The following is an 18,205-nucleotide window of genomic DNA, read 5'->3' on the forward strand; positions in this document are numbered from 1 at the left end:
AATCATGATGGTGTATAGCCAAGGTCTTTCCCCTGGAGAGGCAGAGTCCAAAGCTAGAGGGTTTAAGGTGCGAGGGGAAAGATTTAAAAGGGACCTGAGGGGCAACGTTTTCATGCAGAGTGTGGACATTTATGGAATGAACTGCCAGAGGAAGTGGTGGAGGCTGGTACAATTACAGCATTTAAAAGGCATCTGGAATGCGTTTAGGAAAAGTTTAAGAGGAATACGGGCCAAATGCTGACAAATGGGACTTGATTAATTTAGGATATCTGGTCAGCGTGGACAAGTTGAATCAAAGGATCTGTTTCCATGCTGTACAGCTCTATGATGCTATAACGCTGAATGCTGTCAAACCTCTTGTGTTGGGGATGCACCCATCCACATAAGTGATGAGTATTCCATCACTTTTAGAATTGTGCATTGTAGATGATAGTCTTTGGGGAGTTGAGGATAAGTTACTTACCACAGTATTTTTATGTTCTGATTCACTCTGTACCCAGCATGTGGTACCCAGCATTCATGTGGAGTGTCTGTTTGAGTTTCTGGTCAGTAGTAACCCCAAGGATGTTAATCTGTTTATCTTCATATATTGGGGTTCTCTAATAAGGGCTTGATTCAGTTAATAGTTTCATGTTTAAGACTGGTTGGTTGTTTTTCGTTCATCTTGCATTTCACAACTTAGCTGACCAAGAGAGAGCCAGCTGTTCAGCCATTGAAGCATGGCTTTGAGTTTTGTGCTTTATTCACTCTGCATTAGTTTGACCTGAGCCTGGAGAAAATGAGGACCGCAGTTGCTAGAGGTTAGAGTTTGAGTAAGGTGCTTGAAAGCACAGCTGGTCAGGCAGCTTCTGAGGAGCAGGAGAATCGACGTTTCAGGCATAAACCCTTCATCAGGAATTTCTGAAGGGCTTATACCTGAAACATCAATTGACATGAGCCCGGTCTGATTGAGGAGATCATTAAAATATCAACCAAAATGAAGTCCTCTAATTTTCCCTCAAGTTTGTAGAGAAGAGTTCTCATTGGTTTTCCTCCATTGTAATCTGTAGAATGTTCTTATTTTCTACTTCATCCTTATGCTTGCATATGTGTATATTATTAAACAAGAATATACTTAACTGCTTGATCTTAACAAAGTACATGATCTATAGAGCAAAGCCTGCCTACCATGGCAGAAAATTCCCTGGGAGGTCACTGTTTAGTGTGGCACATAATAGAAAACTACTGGATGAGGGATACACAGGCTAAAAAATCAATCTGTTCAATTTTGTCCTGGGTTATCATTTCTAAACGTTCAATGAAATTAAGTCACTTAGTGGACTAATTGAAGAAAAGCAGCATGTATTTGGTAAAGATAAATTGGGTTTACCTAGCCTGCTTGAGTTTCTTGATGATGAGGGTCTTTGAAGGGATTTTGATGTAGTGCACATAGACTTCCAAAGACATTAAAGTGTCACATAACAGGTTCTGTCAGAAGCCAGACTCCATGGAAATAAAGGAATGATAGTGGCTTGGATGCAAAGTTGAATGAATGATGGGAGCAGTAGTGGTGAATGTTTTTTTGACTGAAAGAAGATATGGTGAGGGATTCCTTGGGGAGCTATTAACAGGACCAAGACAATAGTTTTTCTTTGTATTAATGACCTAGGCTTGAATGGGGAGCTATTTCAAAATTTGCTATGCCACCAAACCTGAAAGTTTTCTGAACCTTGTGACAACAGTGATAGACAACAGCAAATATTATGAGTTTGTGTAATAGCTGGGCAGATGACACTTAATATTGACAAATGTGAAGTGATGCATTTTGGCAGGAAGATCAAGAGGTGGCCACAGGAGCATAGAGTTCTGGGAGTACGCCTGCGCACCTTACTGGCAATGCAGTTTGGAAAAAAATGGTTAATATGGTATATGGAATCTTGGAATTTATTTATAAAGGCATAGTGATCAAAAGCATGGAAGTTGTGGTGAACATCTGTCTTTAAAGTGCTGGTTGCCCTCAGCTGGAGTATTGTGTCCAGCTCTGGTCACTTCATTTTTAAAAGGTTGTAAATGTATTCATAACAGTGTTTAAAAAAAGGATTTACAAGAATGCTTCCAAGGTAAAGAACTGTAGTTATCTGTATGGATTGGAGAAGCTGGCCTGTCTTCCTCAGAAGAGGAAATTGAGAGCAAATTTGATTAGTGTTCAAAATTGGAAGGAAATGTCACAGATGGAGGGACCCTTCCATTTCGTAGAAGACTTGAGAAGCAAAAATTGCAAATTTGAGACAAATTGGAAATAAATCTTGTAACACTACAAGGGGTTTGAATTTGGAATGCCCTGCCTATAAGGGTGATGGAGGCAGATTCATTCAAGACCTCTAAAGAAAAATAATTTGCAGCACTACAGTGAAAAAGACAGTGGAATAACAATCTAAATATTAATTTTTAACAAGTCACTAATCCAGAGTTCCCTTTTATACAGAAACTTAAATTTAAATTTATCAGATAAATACTGCCTTTTGACTGCATATGTGAGCCGAAAATGCATTGACTTTGAGGGTGACTGAAAGATATTGAAAGTTTGTGATGGCAGAAAGCTTTATTTCAAATGATTTGAATTTCACTTTGTTCATTTTGTAGCTTTCATCAGCCAATGGCATCAGGATCCAAAGGAAAAGGTTGTTCTACAATTGCTTTCCCATCTTCCTTTACTTCAGCCTGGGAATGTGGAGGCAAAGTCGGAATATATGAAACTGCTCCAAAAGGTGTTGGCCTATTCCATCGATAGCAATCTCTTCATCGAAGAGAGTAGACAGCTGTTATCCTATGCACTAATCCATCCTGCCACATCACTGGATGACCGGAGTTCTCTAGCCTTATGGCTAACCCACTTGGAGGAACGCATTTCAACCAACTACAGTTCGCAAAATGTGAGCCCAGCAGACTCTATTTACACAGGAGTGTACAACCAAAATCAAAGGCAGAATGTTGAAGACAAGCTAAATGAATGGCAGAGTCGAGCAGACAGTGGCATGTGCATAACTGTCCCTGCTTGGCAGGACAAGCCAATGACTTGTGAGAATGGACATTTGCCTCTGCATACATCTGCATCGGTGCCATCTGCTATCAACAACATTGGAAGCAATGCAAGTACAGGTAACTTAGACATTTAATGATCAAGTTTGAACCCAAAAGATGGCTTATGCTTGAAGCCTTAATCTAAATGTTTCTGGTATGATTGCAATATGTTGTCACCTTGTAGTTACCAAAGATAAATTTGTTGAGTGGAATAGCCCCCCGCAACAAAAATGGACATCGTAAAGACAACTTTTATTAGGTAATTCTGAAGCTTTTTGGCATTGTAAGTCATTAAACTCTGCCAAATGTGTTAGGAAAAGGTCATTGTTTTGACCCATACTAATCTGTGTACCAAAAGGTCCATGACTATCTTCTTTATTCTTAGTGCATATATCTATATCATAAATGATGGTGGGACGTTTGATTGTGAAACTCATTATAGAGATACCTGATATGCTCCTCTCTGTACGTAACAACTTTCCAGCAAAGGTTCCTTAGCATTATTTGGAAACAGTAACACTAGCTGAACGTTTTTAATTGCTATAACTCTGAAATTGCTTTTGCATACAAACTGAAAGACATACTAAGTTCAAACACTGCTGAATCAGTGCCTCGAAGGCTTATAAATCCTTTGTATTACAGCACAACTGATGCCATTCAACCTATAGCACCTTCGTTGGTGCTAGATCTTCAGTTATTAGCTGCCTTACCCTCCTTGCAAAATCACTTTCAGATTATAGTTTTTTTATTCATTCATGAGTTGTAGACATCATTGGCAAGGCCAGCATGTATTGTTCATTCCAAAGATCAGTGAAGAATTAACCACATTCCTCTAGGTCCGAGTCACGTAAGTCAGAATAGGTAAGGGTGGCATGTTCCTTCCCTGAAGAATGTTTATGAACTAGATGGTTTTTCCCAACAAGCAGCAATGATTTTGTGGCTATTATTAGACTCCTAATTCCAGATTTTAAAAAAAAATTCAGACCTCGCCATCTGCCATGGTAGAATTTGAACCCATGTCCCCAGGACATTACTTGGGTCTTTGCACTAATAGTCTAGCGATAATATCGCTAATCCAATGCCTTCCCATAAAGAGTCCCCATTGCATGTACCCAAAAACACTTGTGGCTAAGCATTTTATGCTCTGGCTTGTGCATTCTGGTCCTTGGTTTTCAAGTCTGTGTCCTTGCCTCTCCCTATCTATGTAATATCCTCCAATTCTCAAAGATTTCTCTGTTCCTAAATGACCTCTTGTGTATGCCTAATCTTAATTTAAGTCATGATGGATCCTTAAAAGCCACTCTTTTTGACTAAGCTTTTTTAAAAAAAATTCCTTGTGTCGCTCAGTGGAAGTCTTTTACTGACAATCCTGTGAAGAGCGTAATGGCATTTTGCTTTGCTAAAGGTTCAGGGTGAAGATAGGTTTTTATAGCTTTGTCCTTCATTTTTCTAGTGACCTGGAATCTGGTTAAGAGTTCACTATTTTACTGCAAGAAAAAACTTTCACTGTATAGTTCATTATATATAAAGACATATGAGTAACGCTTAACCATCCAATGATTAAAAGTCCTAATTTTGTCCCAGAAAATAAAAGTTATGCATCAAACAAACAGGAAAAACTTGGATTACTGGCACTTTTATGTCCTCTGAGTGTCCTGATGTACTTTCTAGCCAATTAATTATTTAGTCACAGTTGTTGTAGCTTACTAATAATTTTGTGGTGACTCAATGCCTGCTAATGTTGAGCTCTGCTTATACTAATGTTTAATTTATTTGTATCTGCACTGGAACCACTTACTAAAATTGTCCAATGTTTTTTGAACAGAACAACACAGTTAAAGGCCCTTCGGCCCTCAATCTAGTGACTAATAATGAAAAGTAATGATCAGGTTCGTAAATGAAGAATAGCAAGGTACGAGTGCTGTGCACTACTGAGAATTGGATCTCGGCAAAATGGTTAGCATCTTTAAAACATACTGAGTTAACTTGGGTAGAATCTAGCTAACTGCTTTTCTAAAAGTTTTTGAACCAGTAACTTGTCTGCTGTACCATATTTTAAGAATCATTCATTTGTTCCATCTGCTCCTCTCAAGGTTTTTTTAGCAGTAGAAATATTTTAAGCAGTTCAGCGAGTTGTTCCAGCAAACTGCACCATAGGATAGTTTATGAATTTCACCAGACTTTATGAACATGGCAGTGTCACTTGGAATAGGCCGAAGGGGGAGCATAACGAGGACAGCAGTCCTGCAAAGAATGTCCATCTATTTTGACTATTATAAGCTGTTCTGTTTTTGGTTGACTGGCATTGACCAAGGCCTGGGAGCTGAAGGGCAAAATATGGTCCAAGAGGGTACTAAAGGAGGGAGAAAATAACTTATCTACAACAGACATTTTCTGTTTTAATGTTACATAATAGAAAACGTGTGTTGGAAAAGCTGCAGAGAATATTCAGTGCTCAACTGTGCCAATAGTGTCAGCCTATATATAGATTAGAACAAAAATGCCTGAAGGCAGTACATATCTACAGCTGTTTTTCTCCTCCATGCAGTCAAATAAAATTATGCATCTAGTACGTTCTGTGAATGACATGCACATGAAACAAGTAGAAATAAATGATTGATTTTAATCAGTTATGATGAGATGGCGCTGTTTAGAAATCATTGGCAGCAGACCAGTTCTGATTAGGGTTTTCTCTTGTGCATAATGTATGTACTGAAACACACTCTAGAGATGCAGATGTCCCAGTGCTGTCATGTGTTTTTCTCTCCTATCTTAGATTTGCCATCAACAGTCCAGAAGTGCAATTTTTGCATTGCATTCCTATAGGGATTTTTTCAAAACATGCCAGAATATCTGAGTAGATTGAGCGAGTCACAAATATGATATACCATATAGTAACTATGAATGCACAACTTTTGCACGTAACAAGTGTTGAGTTACTCAAGTTACTGTGTAAACCAAGTACTTTTGATGGGCAAGAAATTGACTAACTACCCTACATAATTATTGTCCCTGTAGATGAGCCTTTAAAGTAAAAACATTTATTTGGTCATTTTGATATGCTGCAAGGACATGTGTAGTTAACGTTCTTCGGTGCCAGTGGGAATTGTCAAGCAGAGATCAACCGCATTGCTGTTGTCTTTTTTTAAAGAGTAGCATTGGCAATCCAGTGAAGTATAATCATGATCATGAACTTGTTGAGCTTAATGGCTCTCTTCTGTGATATAAATACCATACTTACTCCCATATTACATTGAGGCAAGTGCAGCACTTACTGTGTAAAGCGTTCTGCAGTCTCTGTTGCTCTATTAGAGTACTAAAAAGAAAATCATGCTCGTGTGACCCATTGACTTTTTTTTTCCAATTTGGGAAGTATGATTCATATGCTGCATTATTCCCTAGCTGTGATCTCACCCAAGCAATGAGGTCCAAGCCTTTTAGCAGCACTGCTTTGCGTAGGCTGCTAGGACTACCTTCGTGTTTACATTGTGTATTTGCCATCTTTATGGGAAGTCTCCTTCCTTCAATAACACATCCCAGTCTCTTAACCTTTCACCATCATCAGAAAGTGGTGAACATGAATAAGTCATTGTAGCTTCTCTGCAGTACACTGGCATTATGCTGGCCACTCCAGACCAAGTGCTTTTCTTTTTTTTTTACAAAGTTGTTTTTGGGGAGGTTGGTGGGAGAAGAATCTTCTTGTGAAACTCTAACATGATGACAGTAATTGTTCATACATCCTATAGGTCTTTTTTTAAAAAAATATTGTGCACAAGCTGTTTTAATGTTTCCAACTAACTTGTATTTACATGGTGATGCCATAGTTTCATCCCAGACACATCTTGTCATAATGTTCATCTGTTTTCATTGAATCATAGGATTGCGACAGTGTGAAAAGAGGCCATTTGGTTCTTCGAGTCTGCATCCCACTCATAAACACGCCCTACCAATTCTATCCCCATAACCCCACATTTGCCATTGCTAACCCATCTAACCTGCACATCCCTGGAGGAGCAACTTAGCATGGCCAATCCACCTAACTTACACATGTTTGGACTGTGGGAGAAAACCAGAGCATCCGGGAGAAACTCTGCACAGTTGCCTGGAGGTGGAACCAAACCCCCCAAAAACAAAGCAAAACACTCAGACACTACAGTTTTACCTCCTTCATCTTTATTCTGGGCCCTGGAGGGAGAGAGACAGATCACTCATGTGCACGGGGACATGAGTTCTCAGTCTTCTCTCTCGAACAGCAGTTTCTTAACGAAATATATAGTAATTTTACAGGGAGGAGCATCCAGATAAGGCAACATATATATTGATTGGGTGATGTATTGATTACAATCAGTAAGTGTCAACAGTAAAGATTAAGCCATCTGCTGTTACACATTCAATGTTCTTAACCTTAACTGGCTTCACATAATGAATACTTTTCACCTTGTTAAACTGACCTTACATACTGAACACTTCTACATAATGAATGCTTTTCCACCTTGTTAACCCATTACCCTTGGCTCCAGCACCCCATTTTTAACTGCAAGCTCTTATCTGATCTGAGTCATGCTCAGCTGAAGCTTTGTTTCACAAAACTCAAAACTTAACTCTTTCCCTTCCTGCCCATACCGTGTACACATTCTCACCAGGTCTGTGACCTTATGAGGCAGTAGTGCTAACCACTGAGCCATTATGCTGCTTATTTTTGTTTTTGTGGAGGTTTGTGAACAGTTTGTTTTGGCTGCATATTTACATGTTTCACAGTTTGAATCTACAGAGATGACACAACTGTGTTTGAATACTGAAGGAAATGTGCCTTGCTATTGATTGTTTGGCTTGTCTTTGAGACTTGTTAATATGCTGTATTCTCCAGTCTGAAGAAATTATGTATAATTAAGGTAGTTGAATATTCTGGCTAACAGAATTACATCAGTTAGGAAGCAATCAGTTATGCTGGATTTTTCCTTTTAATCACCGAACTTGCCTTCATGATCCTTACTTTCCCCTGTTCCTGTGAAGGAAGGTAAACTAATAATATTGCTTTCACCGAAAAGGTAAAATGAGAGGAAAATCTTCAATGAGAGAAGACCCTTTCACTCCCCTCCCCTTCCCCGATTTGAATTATTTAATCCACTTCATTTCTATAAAAATTATTTATTATTGTATTTACCAACTGAAAACTGGTACCGAGATATTTAGTCAGTGAAGTTTCTAGTGATGACCATGATTTTTGAGCATACAGATTTCTATGGGATATAAAATTAATTCTGCTCCTTTGGGGAATAATGCATCTATTTTCAGCAGTCCGAGTGGGAGAAGGTGCTTGCTATTTATTAGGGGGAAGAAACGTTGTGGGGGATGTAAAACAACAATTCTAATGAAAAATGCTGTAGACTGGCTCTCCCCTCTCCATCCCAAGACACAGTCAAGATTAAGGCAATAGGAAAAGATGATTGGCTAACTTTTTTTCTCCACTGATTCAAAGCCCAACCTTTTTTGTACTAAGTGAAAATTCTAGTAACTGGATTTGAACTCCTGCATGTTAAGTAAAGCTCAGTGAATTTTATTATTTGCTGTGTTTTAATTACTGAAGAGGTCTCGCTGGGATACTTGCTATTTGATATTGTAGAATTTAAATGGCAAATATTAAAAACTTGTGGCAATCTATTTATTGGTATTTTAAAAATCAACTTGTATTTATAATGCAATAAAATGCTCCAAAGCACTGTTCAGTAGTCATATGAACCAAAACCTGATAAGTCACATAAGGAAGTATTGGGGAAGAATGATTAGAGTTCGGTTTTAAGAAATATCTTAAGAGGAAAGAAATGCACAGAGGTTGAGAGAGGAAATTCCAGAGCTTAAAGCTCTGGCAGGTGAAGCAAGACTGCCAGTGGTGGAGCAGTAACTTGAGAGAAGAAGGAGAAAATGACCTTTCAGAAGACTGATTTGGAGATGCCAGTGTTAGACTGGGGTGTACAAAGTTAAAAACCTCACAACACCAGGTTATAGTCCAGCAGGCTTGATTGGAAGCACTAGTTTCCGGAGCGCCGCTCCATCATTAGGTGGTCGTGACAGCCACCTGGTGAAGGAACAGCGCTCCGAAAACTAGCGCTTCCAATTAAACCTGTTGGACCATAACCTGGTGTTGTGTGATTTTTAACTTCTCAGAAAACTAATCTTATTGCAACACTGAGACAGGCAATCACTTACTCTTGGTTCACCTCTCAGTAAATTTCCAAGTTTTGCTGCTGCTTTCCATTTGACCCAGGCACTCATTTATAATTTTAAATTATTTGTTCATGAGATATGGGGATAATAATAGGGTATTATTTATCACTTATCCCTAAAGGGACAGTTAAGCGTCACAGTAATATTACTGTGGGTCTGGAGTTGGATGCAGGACAGACTAGGTAAGAATGGCAGATCTCCTTCCCTGGATGATAGATTTCTTCTCTAAAGGACATCAGTGAGCCAGATGGATTTTTACAATTGATAGTGGTTACATAGTCATCATTTGGCCAGTTTATATTCTAGATTTTTATTGAATTCAGATTATGCCATTTGCTTTATTGGGATTCGAATCCATGAGCCCAGAGCGTTAGCCTGAGGATTTGGAATATTAGTCCAGTGATTAACATTACATCAGTGTCTCCCTCAAGCGGAATAGAATATCAAAACTTATTTTTCTCTGTCCTGTGAAGCATTCCATATGTTTTCCATTAACACACAACAAACTTTTCTACCTGGGCAATTTTGATTGTAACTTTTCTTTAAAATTTGGCTTACTGGTAAAAGACCATTCACTTCTATTCTCATTTGTGGTTCCAAACTGTGGCCCTTTTACTGTACTTTGTATGCTGTTTCGTTACTAATAAGCCAGCTGCATAACCTCCCATTTATTTTAAAAAATCATTTAAACACATTTACAGCCAAGTTCTGACGCTGTATCTAGTGACTGCCAGCAAACAGATGGGCTTCCTCCGTTAGGTGCAACGTGACCGGTTATAGATTTTATTCTGTCAAATGGGAAAGTTCTAGACCTCCTCTGGAGCCTTCAGCTGGTAAATCAACTGAGATCATCAGTGTCAAGGTATTGTAATGTCTGCTCCATGTGCAGTATGAAATGGCACCAAATGAGGTGATGTCTTAGCATGGGGAGGATTGACTAGCTAATGGCAGAGAAGAGATGAATGGTTCATTTTCAGGTTGTCAAGCTGTCACTAAGGAATACCATGCAAATCAATTCTAGGGGGCTCAAATATATACCTACCATATCAATGATGTGGATGAAGGGACTTGAATATGTAATAAATTTGCTGATAATATATTGTTGGGAAGTAAGTAGAGAGCACAAGAGTCTGCAAAGGGATTTATGCAGACTAAGTGATCAGACAAAAAGTTCAGTATAATGTAGGAAAACATGAACTTATCCACTTTAGCAGGAAGAATCGAAAAATCAGTGTATTACTTGAAAGGAAAGCAACTGTGGAATGTGACAGAGGGATCTGGGTATCCTGGTCCATGAATCAAATGACATATTTGCATATCATTGAGGAGGTTCGTTGAAGATTAACATTTATTGTAAAGGGAATAGGGTCTAAAAATAGGGAAGTGTTATTGCTGTTATGCAGGATTTTAATCCAACCACCTCTGGAGTATTGTGTACAGTTTTGGTCTCCTTAAGAATATAATTCCATCAGGAGCAGTTCAGAGAAAGTTCACTGGTTCCTGAGATGAAGTGGTTATCTTTTGAAGATTGAATTAGTTGAGTCCATACCCAGTAGCATTTAGAAGAATTAGAGATGACCTTCTTGAAACATAGGATCTTAAAGGGACGTGACAGGGTGGATGCTGAGGATGTTGCAGTAATGTGAAGGACTCTAGAACTGGGGACATTTTTAAAAAGGCATCTCAATTAGAAGCAAATATAGTGAATGCGGGCTATCTGAAATAAAAACAAAAATTTTTGGAGAATCTCAGTATGTCTGGCAGTATCTGTGGATAGATGAACAGTTATCCATTCAAGGAGAGGCCTAGTTGCTGGACAGTTAAACCAGAGAGGAGAAAGTGAGGACTGCAGGTGCTGGAGATCAGAGTCACAAAGTGTGATGCTAGAAAAGCACAGCCAGTGAGGCAAAATTCAAAGAGTACGAAGATCGACATTTCGAGCGTAAGCTCTTCAGGAATTATAGAATGAATTGTATTTTTGACTGATGAGGGTTATGGGGCAAGAACTGGAAAGTGAAGTTGAAGCTGTGATCTTATTGATTGGTGCAGGTTGAAGCGGCTGAATGCCTTCCATTTCTTGTGTTTAGTAATTATCCAATCATTTGAGGAAATTAAGGAGGGTCTCTTAACAGTGTGGTGAGATTCTGAAAGTTATTATCGTGTGAAGTGGTCTAGATGGATAGACTGGAAACTTTTGAGATGAAACTAGATAAACTTTGAAGGAGAAAAGAGTAAAGGATACTGCTGAGAGAATGAGCTGAGGAGAAATGAGACGAGGCTCTTTTGATGCATAAACGCCAAGCATTCTTGAGGTGCTGTGTGGCCTGCTCTGAAAGCAGAATAGATCGTCTGAAGAGCATATTTTGTAAGTATAGTTTCAAACCTTTGAATTGATGTTTCTGAAAATATAGAAGTTGAAATGAGTTTGTGCAAGTATTTTAAATCATTCTGTGCAGTACAACCAGTCCTATAGTCCAATTAAGAGCATGAGCAGCTCAGAACTCCAATCTTGGACCTTTAAAAGCTGCCAAGTTTCTCAGTTAGTTGTCACTGTTCAATGTGAAATTGCAGTATAGGCAAACACAGATGGTACCTTTTACTACTGCAGTGGCTGGAATGATGAGGAAATTGCTGTTGACCTCAGTACCCATGAGCTCGTGACATGAAATATTAGCACAATTACTCATTTGAGGGGCATTTGGTAGAGGTAGAGCAAGGCATAATCCTGCCCTCTATATGATGTGAAGGCAGGAAAATCCAATATTGAAGTATTTTCCAAAAAAAAGTAATGCTGAGGTTCCCCCTAAAATGAGTGATCTACTAATGAGTATAGTCTCAGGATAGCAGCTAATTTCTAAACTAGGTGGTGGAAAATTTCAGTATTGTTGCACATGCTCACTGTACATTAGCCCCTATAGTATTGTACATAGTGTTTCATCAAGGCTTTAACTATTTAATCTAATCTAAACAAATGGAGTACTGACACAACAGACCCATGAGTGAGTGCCATAAAGTTAGTAGCACTCAGTGAATGGTAACCCAGAAAATGTAGAGGAGGGAAATTAGCTAAATGTAACCTCATTTGCGTGAATAAGCTATAATTGTCCTTTTATCTGAGAGTCTTGTTCTGTGGCAGTGTTTCTCAAACTTCTATTTTGATTGTAAGGTATCCTTTTCAAATGATTTAGTGATCCCTGATTTCCCCATCCTGTAGATATAATCGCACCATGAAACTGCTGCATGTAGAATGTTTTAATACTGCCTTTGAGTGCACAGGCATTCACTAACCTATCAATGCGAGGTACTGTTTCTCACTACAAACTCCCTTGCAGAGGGACCAGGAGAGTATACCTCTGGCTACTACTCATACCAAATTCAAGTTGTAAAAGAGTCATGTTAAGACTTGAAACTTCTAACTCTCTCTTTCCACAGATGCTGCCAGACCTGTTGAGTTTGGCCAGCACTTTGTCTGTATTTCAGATTTGTGGCATCTGCTTTATTTTGCTTTTATTTGAGTGCTATTCATTCATTTTGCTGTTAACCATGCCGCAAGTCTTTGTAGGCCCCATTGCGAGAATTGTTAGCAAATGTAAACTTCTGTAAACCAAGGCTAATAAAGTACATTCTCCCTTCTGTGAATTATTTTGCATTTTTGACTTTGTAAATAGTGAAGTTACTTGGTGTTCAGGTTTCACTATCTGTGATCTACTGTTTTTGAGTAGCCCTTGGTTTTAACATAGTTGAGTGTTTGTTAAGCAGAATGTCCCACCTTTAGTTGAAGTCTGTGTTTAGATGTCAAACATTGTTTATGCTGTGGAAAGATGGCTTTACTTTTTAGAATATTCTAATTCCAATATTCATTACAAAAGGGAGTTTGAAAGAGTCCTTTCTTTTAATTGCCTTGTGCACCTATTCAATATTTTATGCATTTGAACCTTCCAATTATCACTTGTGTGAGAGATGTTTTTGCTCTTTCACGTCATACTTTTTAGATCTTCTCAGATATGTTGAGATTCTTGAGTCCTGTCTTAAATCTCACAGCACGAATAGTCAGAGTAATGTCAGTGACAATTCTGCACGTCATCCAAAAACAGCAGTTGATGTTAGATAAATTAATCTTAAAATTGAGAGTTTTTGTAAAGCAAAGGTATTACGAGAGATGGACCATATATGGAGTTAGGCCATAGCTCAGCCATGATCTCATTGAATGATGGGACAGGCTTGAGGTGCTGAGTGGCCTTCTCCTGTTCCTAGTTATCCCTCAGCTTAATTTAACCAAAGTTTTGAAGTATGTTAGAGGTGGTGTTCGTACAGAGTATAATATTTCTGGTGTAATATTTGGTGCTGTTAGAGCACTGAGTATTTATCTTTCTGGCTCTAGATTTTTCAGCCAGGAGGACTGAAGGCATTTCAGGAAGTGGGCAAGTGTTACATTGAATATATTTCAGTTACTTTGAAAAGGAGCATGTACCTGATTTGTTTATGCAGCTTCAGCTGGAGCCCATGCATTATCTATTTAGACTGCTGAGGCCCTGTTAGTGTTCACAATAGTAGCTAGGATTCTAAAATAGTCAATTGAAATGCATAACCATATCTATTAACAACAAAGAAAGAGAGGCTAACTTGTAATTTAAACAGAGCTGGGAAGCTAATTACTCTTGCAGGGCTGAACACTTGAAGCTCTCATTTTAGGCATTATTTTTTGTTTTGCCACAGAGGGTGGTGGTGGTGGAGGGTTGTTTTTCAGGCTGGAGGTCTGTGACCAGTGGAGTGCCACAAGGATCGGTGCTGGGCCCTCTACTTTTTGTCATTTACATAAATGATTTGGATGTGAGCATAAGAGGTACAGTTAGTAAGTTTGCAGATGACACCAAAATTGGAGGTGTAGTGGACAACAAAGAGGGTTACCTCAGATTACAACAGGATCTGGACCAGGTGGGCCAATGGTCTCAGAAGTGGCAGATGGAGTTTAATTCAGATAAATGCGAGGTGCTGCATTTTGGGAAAGCAAATCTTAGCAGGACTTATACACTTAATGGTAAGGTCCTAGGGAGTGTTGCTGAACAAAGAAACCTTGGAGTGCAGATTCTAGCTCCTTGAAAGGGGAGTCGCAGGTAGATAGGATAGTGAAGGAGGTGTTTGGTATGCTTTCCTTTATTGGTCAGAGTATTGAGTACAGGAGTTGGGAGGTCATGTTGTGGCTGTACAGGACATTGGGTAGGCCACTGTTGGAATATTGCGTGCAATTCTGGTCTCCTTCCTATCAAAGATGTTGTGAAATTTGAAAAGGTCTAGAAAAGATTTTGCAAGGATGTTGCCAGGGTTGGAGGATCTGAGCTACAGGGAGAGGCTGAACAGGCTGGGGCTATTTTCCCTGGAGCGTTGGAGGCTGAGGGGTGACCTTGTAGAGATTTACGAAATTATGAGGGGCATGGATAGGATAAATAGGCAAAGTCTTTTCCCTGGGGTCAGGGAGTCCAGAACTAGAGGGCATAGGTTTAGGGTGAGAGGGGAAAGATATAAAAGAGACCTAAGGGGCAACTTTTTCACGCAGAGGGTGGTACATGTATGGAATGAGCTGCCAGAGGATGTGGTGGAGGCTGGTACAATTGCAACATTTAAGAGGCATTTGAATGGGTATATGAACAGGAAGAATTTGGAGGAATATGGGCCGGGTGCTGACAGGTGGGACTAGATTGGGTTGTGATATCTGGACGGCATGAACGGGTTGGACTGAAGGGTCTGTGTCCATGCTATACATCTCTATGACTCTCTAAGTTGTTTCTTATAAATTTTTCAAATAAATTAATGTGCCATTTTTAATTTTCAGTTCTCCAAGGCCAAACTCAAACCAACCACAGTCCTCTCAAGCGCTCAGTTTCCCTCACCCCACCAATCAATATGACAAACCAGTCTGCAGTCAGCGAGTGGATGTCTCCAGATGACTTACGTACCAGAGCAGTCTACGCCCCATCAGACCATGCACCTCTCTCCCCACAGAGCAGCATAGCCTCTTCTGGGAGTGGTGGCAGTGAGCAGACTGAGGAACAAGGGTCAAATCGCAATACATTTCAGGAGGAGGGGAGTGGCATGAAAGGTAAGAGATAATGACCAGGTTATCGGATCAGAAAATGTAATGGAACAGAAGTTTAAGTTGAAAGTCTACAAAAAAGTTTGGAGTAAGCTGAGAAATGGGTGCAACTTTTCATCCAGATATAGAAAAGGGTGTCAAAGTGAAAAGTAGCAATGAGGATTTTAAAAATATGGAGGTTAGCCTTAGTGAATGTAACTGGTTTGCATTGAGATTGGTGCAAGCTGCAAAAGACCAGTATGTTGGGAGACCATTAGTGCTACCTATCCACAATCAAGGTAAAGGTAACTGAGATGAGGTGAATAGTTGGGTATGATCTGTGAAAAACCTAGTCAGTGTTACGTTGAATATGCAAGTATTTCAATTACTTTGAAAAGGAGCAACTACTGCTTGAGCAGAGCTCTGTACAGTCTCCATTCTGCAACTAACTCTCATGCCTTGCTAGTGCACAGATTTTTATTTCGATTCAGTCTGCAGGAAAGACAGTAACGTATACATCCTTGATCACTAACTAGTAAAACGCTTGGAATAGATTCCAGTAACTGAGTATTCCATTTATTGACCTCATTATTTTCTTGTGTATTGTAGCAGTATTATTTCGTAGCAAAATCCTCCTGGAATATTTTTCAAGAACATTAAATGGGAGTATTGTGTGCTAATAAACCTTATTTTTGCTGTAAGTTCAGAATGTTGTTCTGTAGACTGAAGAGAATTCTTTATTGAGTTCTGAAGAAAGGTCTGAAAGACTTGAAATATTGACTGTGTATCTCTCCACAGTTTCTGCCAGACCTGCTTTTTTGTTGCTTCAGATTTCAAGTGCCTTTGAACAAATAATTTTGAAGTTATGGCCACTTTGGAAAGAAAGAGACTTTACTGGGAAATGTGACCAAAGCTCGATAATGTGTCCCTTCTGCATGGTAAATTTGTTTGGAATTGCAATGGATGTTCGAACAAATATAGCGACCAACAAAATCCTTGCAGGGACTGATTAGATGGATGATCTATTAATCTATCATAGAAGGTTTTGGTTGAGTGAAGAATGCTGCTACAAAACTGGAAGTACTCACTGTTCTTTGAATATTCTGTTGGAACAAACAGATTTGGCATTAAAGTAAGCTCCTATCTAAAAGTTGGTTCTTTGGAACTTTAATGTACGGAAGTTGATGGGTCTTGAAATAAGGCATCATGGCAGCTATTGATATTCACCCGAATAGTTATCCAGACTCATGCTCAAAAATGTTGTTAACTCACTATTTGGCTAAAGGAAAAGAAATTGGGCAAGTCAGATCCTGAGCTCCTTTCCAGTGGTGGATCATTGAATAATGAGCAGGTGTGAACTGAGACACTGTTCTGGTTGTTTTGGGGGCAGAATTTAGCACATAGCAACATCGGCAGTGACATCTATGCACTTTGTTTTTTTTGTTTGTATTTTGTGTGAGGTGTTTAAAATTATTTTATTTACCAGATTTTTAAAAAAAACCTAACATGGTTACATTTGCATTTCAACCAAATGTTCATTCTTAGTGTAGAATGTGTCCAGAGTAGTGTATGGCGGATCAGATAAAATCAGGGAGGGTGTGTCAAGTAAACAGGATGTGCATCAGTAACACTATTTTCTGATGTCCCGTGGGATTACCTGAAATTGTTTGATTAAAGTCCAGCATATGCAAATCTATTTCTGTTTCTCTGCCTATATTTTCTCCTTGTATATCTTTGCTGTCAAATACTTTAAATGTCTGGAGGTGTTACAAGATAATAACCCATCCAGGTGTTAAGATGACATTCATAAATTGCCAGATCTATGTGCTTGGTTTGTGACACAATTTAAAATTCTATGTTTCTAATTTTGGATGCTTCAAAATATGAATGTTTTCTCGTATCCTTTTTTTAATGATCCTTTATAATCCTCAATTCGCTCTACTGTCTCAAAGTATAGAATTTATTTACTTTTGCCTAACCTAGTAATATTAGTGGTAATATCGAGAGACTGTCAGTTACATTTTAACTAATCATTTGACAAGCTCCCTTCCCTAAGTGCTGAATAATAAAACCTGAACAGGACAAAACCTATTCTTCGCTCAGACCTCCCAGTGCTATCCCCAAGCTTCTTTTGTGGATTGGTGCCAATGTGTTAGAGTAAGATTTGGAAGTATGCCAATATGTGGAGTTCTTAATACTTCATATCTAATTTATTTATGACACGCGTTACCCTTTTGTAGTGCCATTTAGATCTAAATGCAACGTCAAGACAAAGGACTGGTTTGGAACTGTAAAGATGTCTTTGAGTTTCTTTGTAGTTCAGAATGCTACATGAAGAACTCATGCACCCATCATAACAAGTTTCTGAAACTGTACTAATGGTAGAGGCTCCGCAAGCAAATTATGAAAATCCAAATTTACACACTAAAGAAGCTCACTTAAATTTTTCTCAAATATTTGTGCTGTTCCATGTTGTTTCTTTCTTTCCTCTAGTTTTACTAGTACTACAACCTTTTTCACCTGACTAAACTTGGGCAGCTGCCAGTGTCTGGCCAGAGCTAGGTCGTAAAAGAGTAATGTGTGTCTTGCTCTAAGATTTTCTTGTATATGGGATTACGGTGCAATTTGAAGTTTACAGCACATTCATTGTCTGTTTCGATTCAATAATTTGCTGTCAGATAATCAATGTAAAAATTAGTGTTTACTGCATACAGTTCTGATAAAATTAATTGGTCAGGAATCCATATATGTGGCCATATTTGAAGGTTGCATTCAATATTCACAGTCATGAGCTATTATGTCATGGAAGTATTTTTAGGTGGGTTGAGTTGCAATGCCAGTGCATTGACC

The 18,205-nt window shown here is 38.9% G+C and overlaps 1 protein-coding gene across 3 annotated transcripts in view; it reads left to right on the plus strand.

The window, feature by feature from the left end:
* LOC122542730 (protein Smaug homolog 1) overlaps window positions 1-18,205 on the plus strand; it is a 91,336-nt gene that overhangs the window by 39,715 nt on the left and 33,416 nt on the right. For all 3 annotated transcript variants that reach the window (XM_043680711.1, XM_043680712.1, XM_043680714.1), the window contains exons 3-4: window positions 2,623-3,138; window positions 15,116-15,382. In XM_043680711.1, coding sequence (XP_043536646.1) covers window positions 2,623-3,138; window positions 15,116-15,382 — 783 coding nt within the window. The remainder of the gene's footprint in view (window positions 1-2,622; window positions 3,139-15,115; window positions 15,383-18,205) is intronic.

Source organism: Chiloscyllium plagiosum, chromosome 41 (genome assembly GCF_004010195.1).
Source record: "Chiloscyllium plagiosum isolate BGI_BamShark_2017 chromosome 41, ASM401019v2, whole genome shotgun sequence".
In the NCBI taxonomy this organism is placed as follows: domain Eukaryota; kingdom Metazoa; phylum Chordata; class Chondrichthyes; order Orectolobiformes; family Hemiscylliidae; genus Chiloscyllium; species Chiloscyllium plagiosum.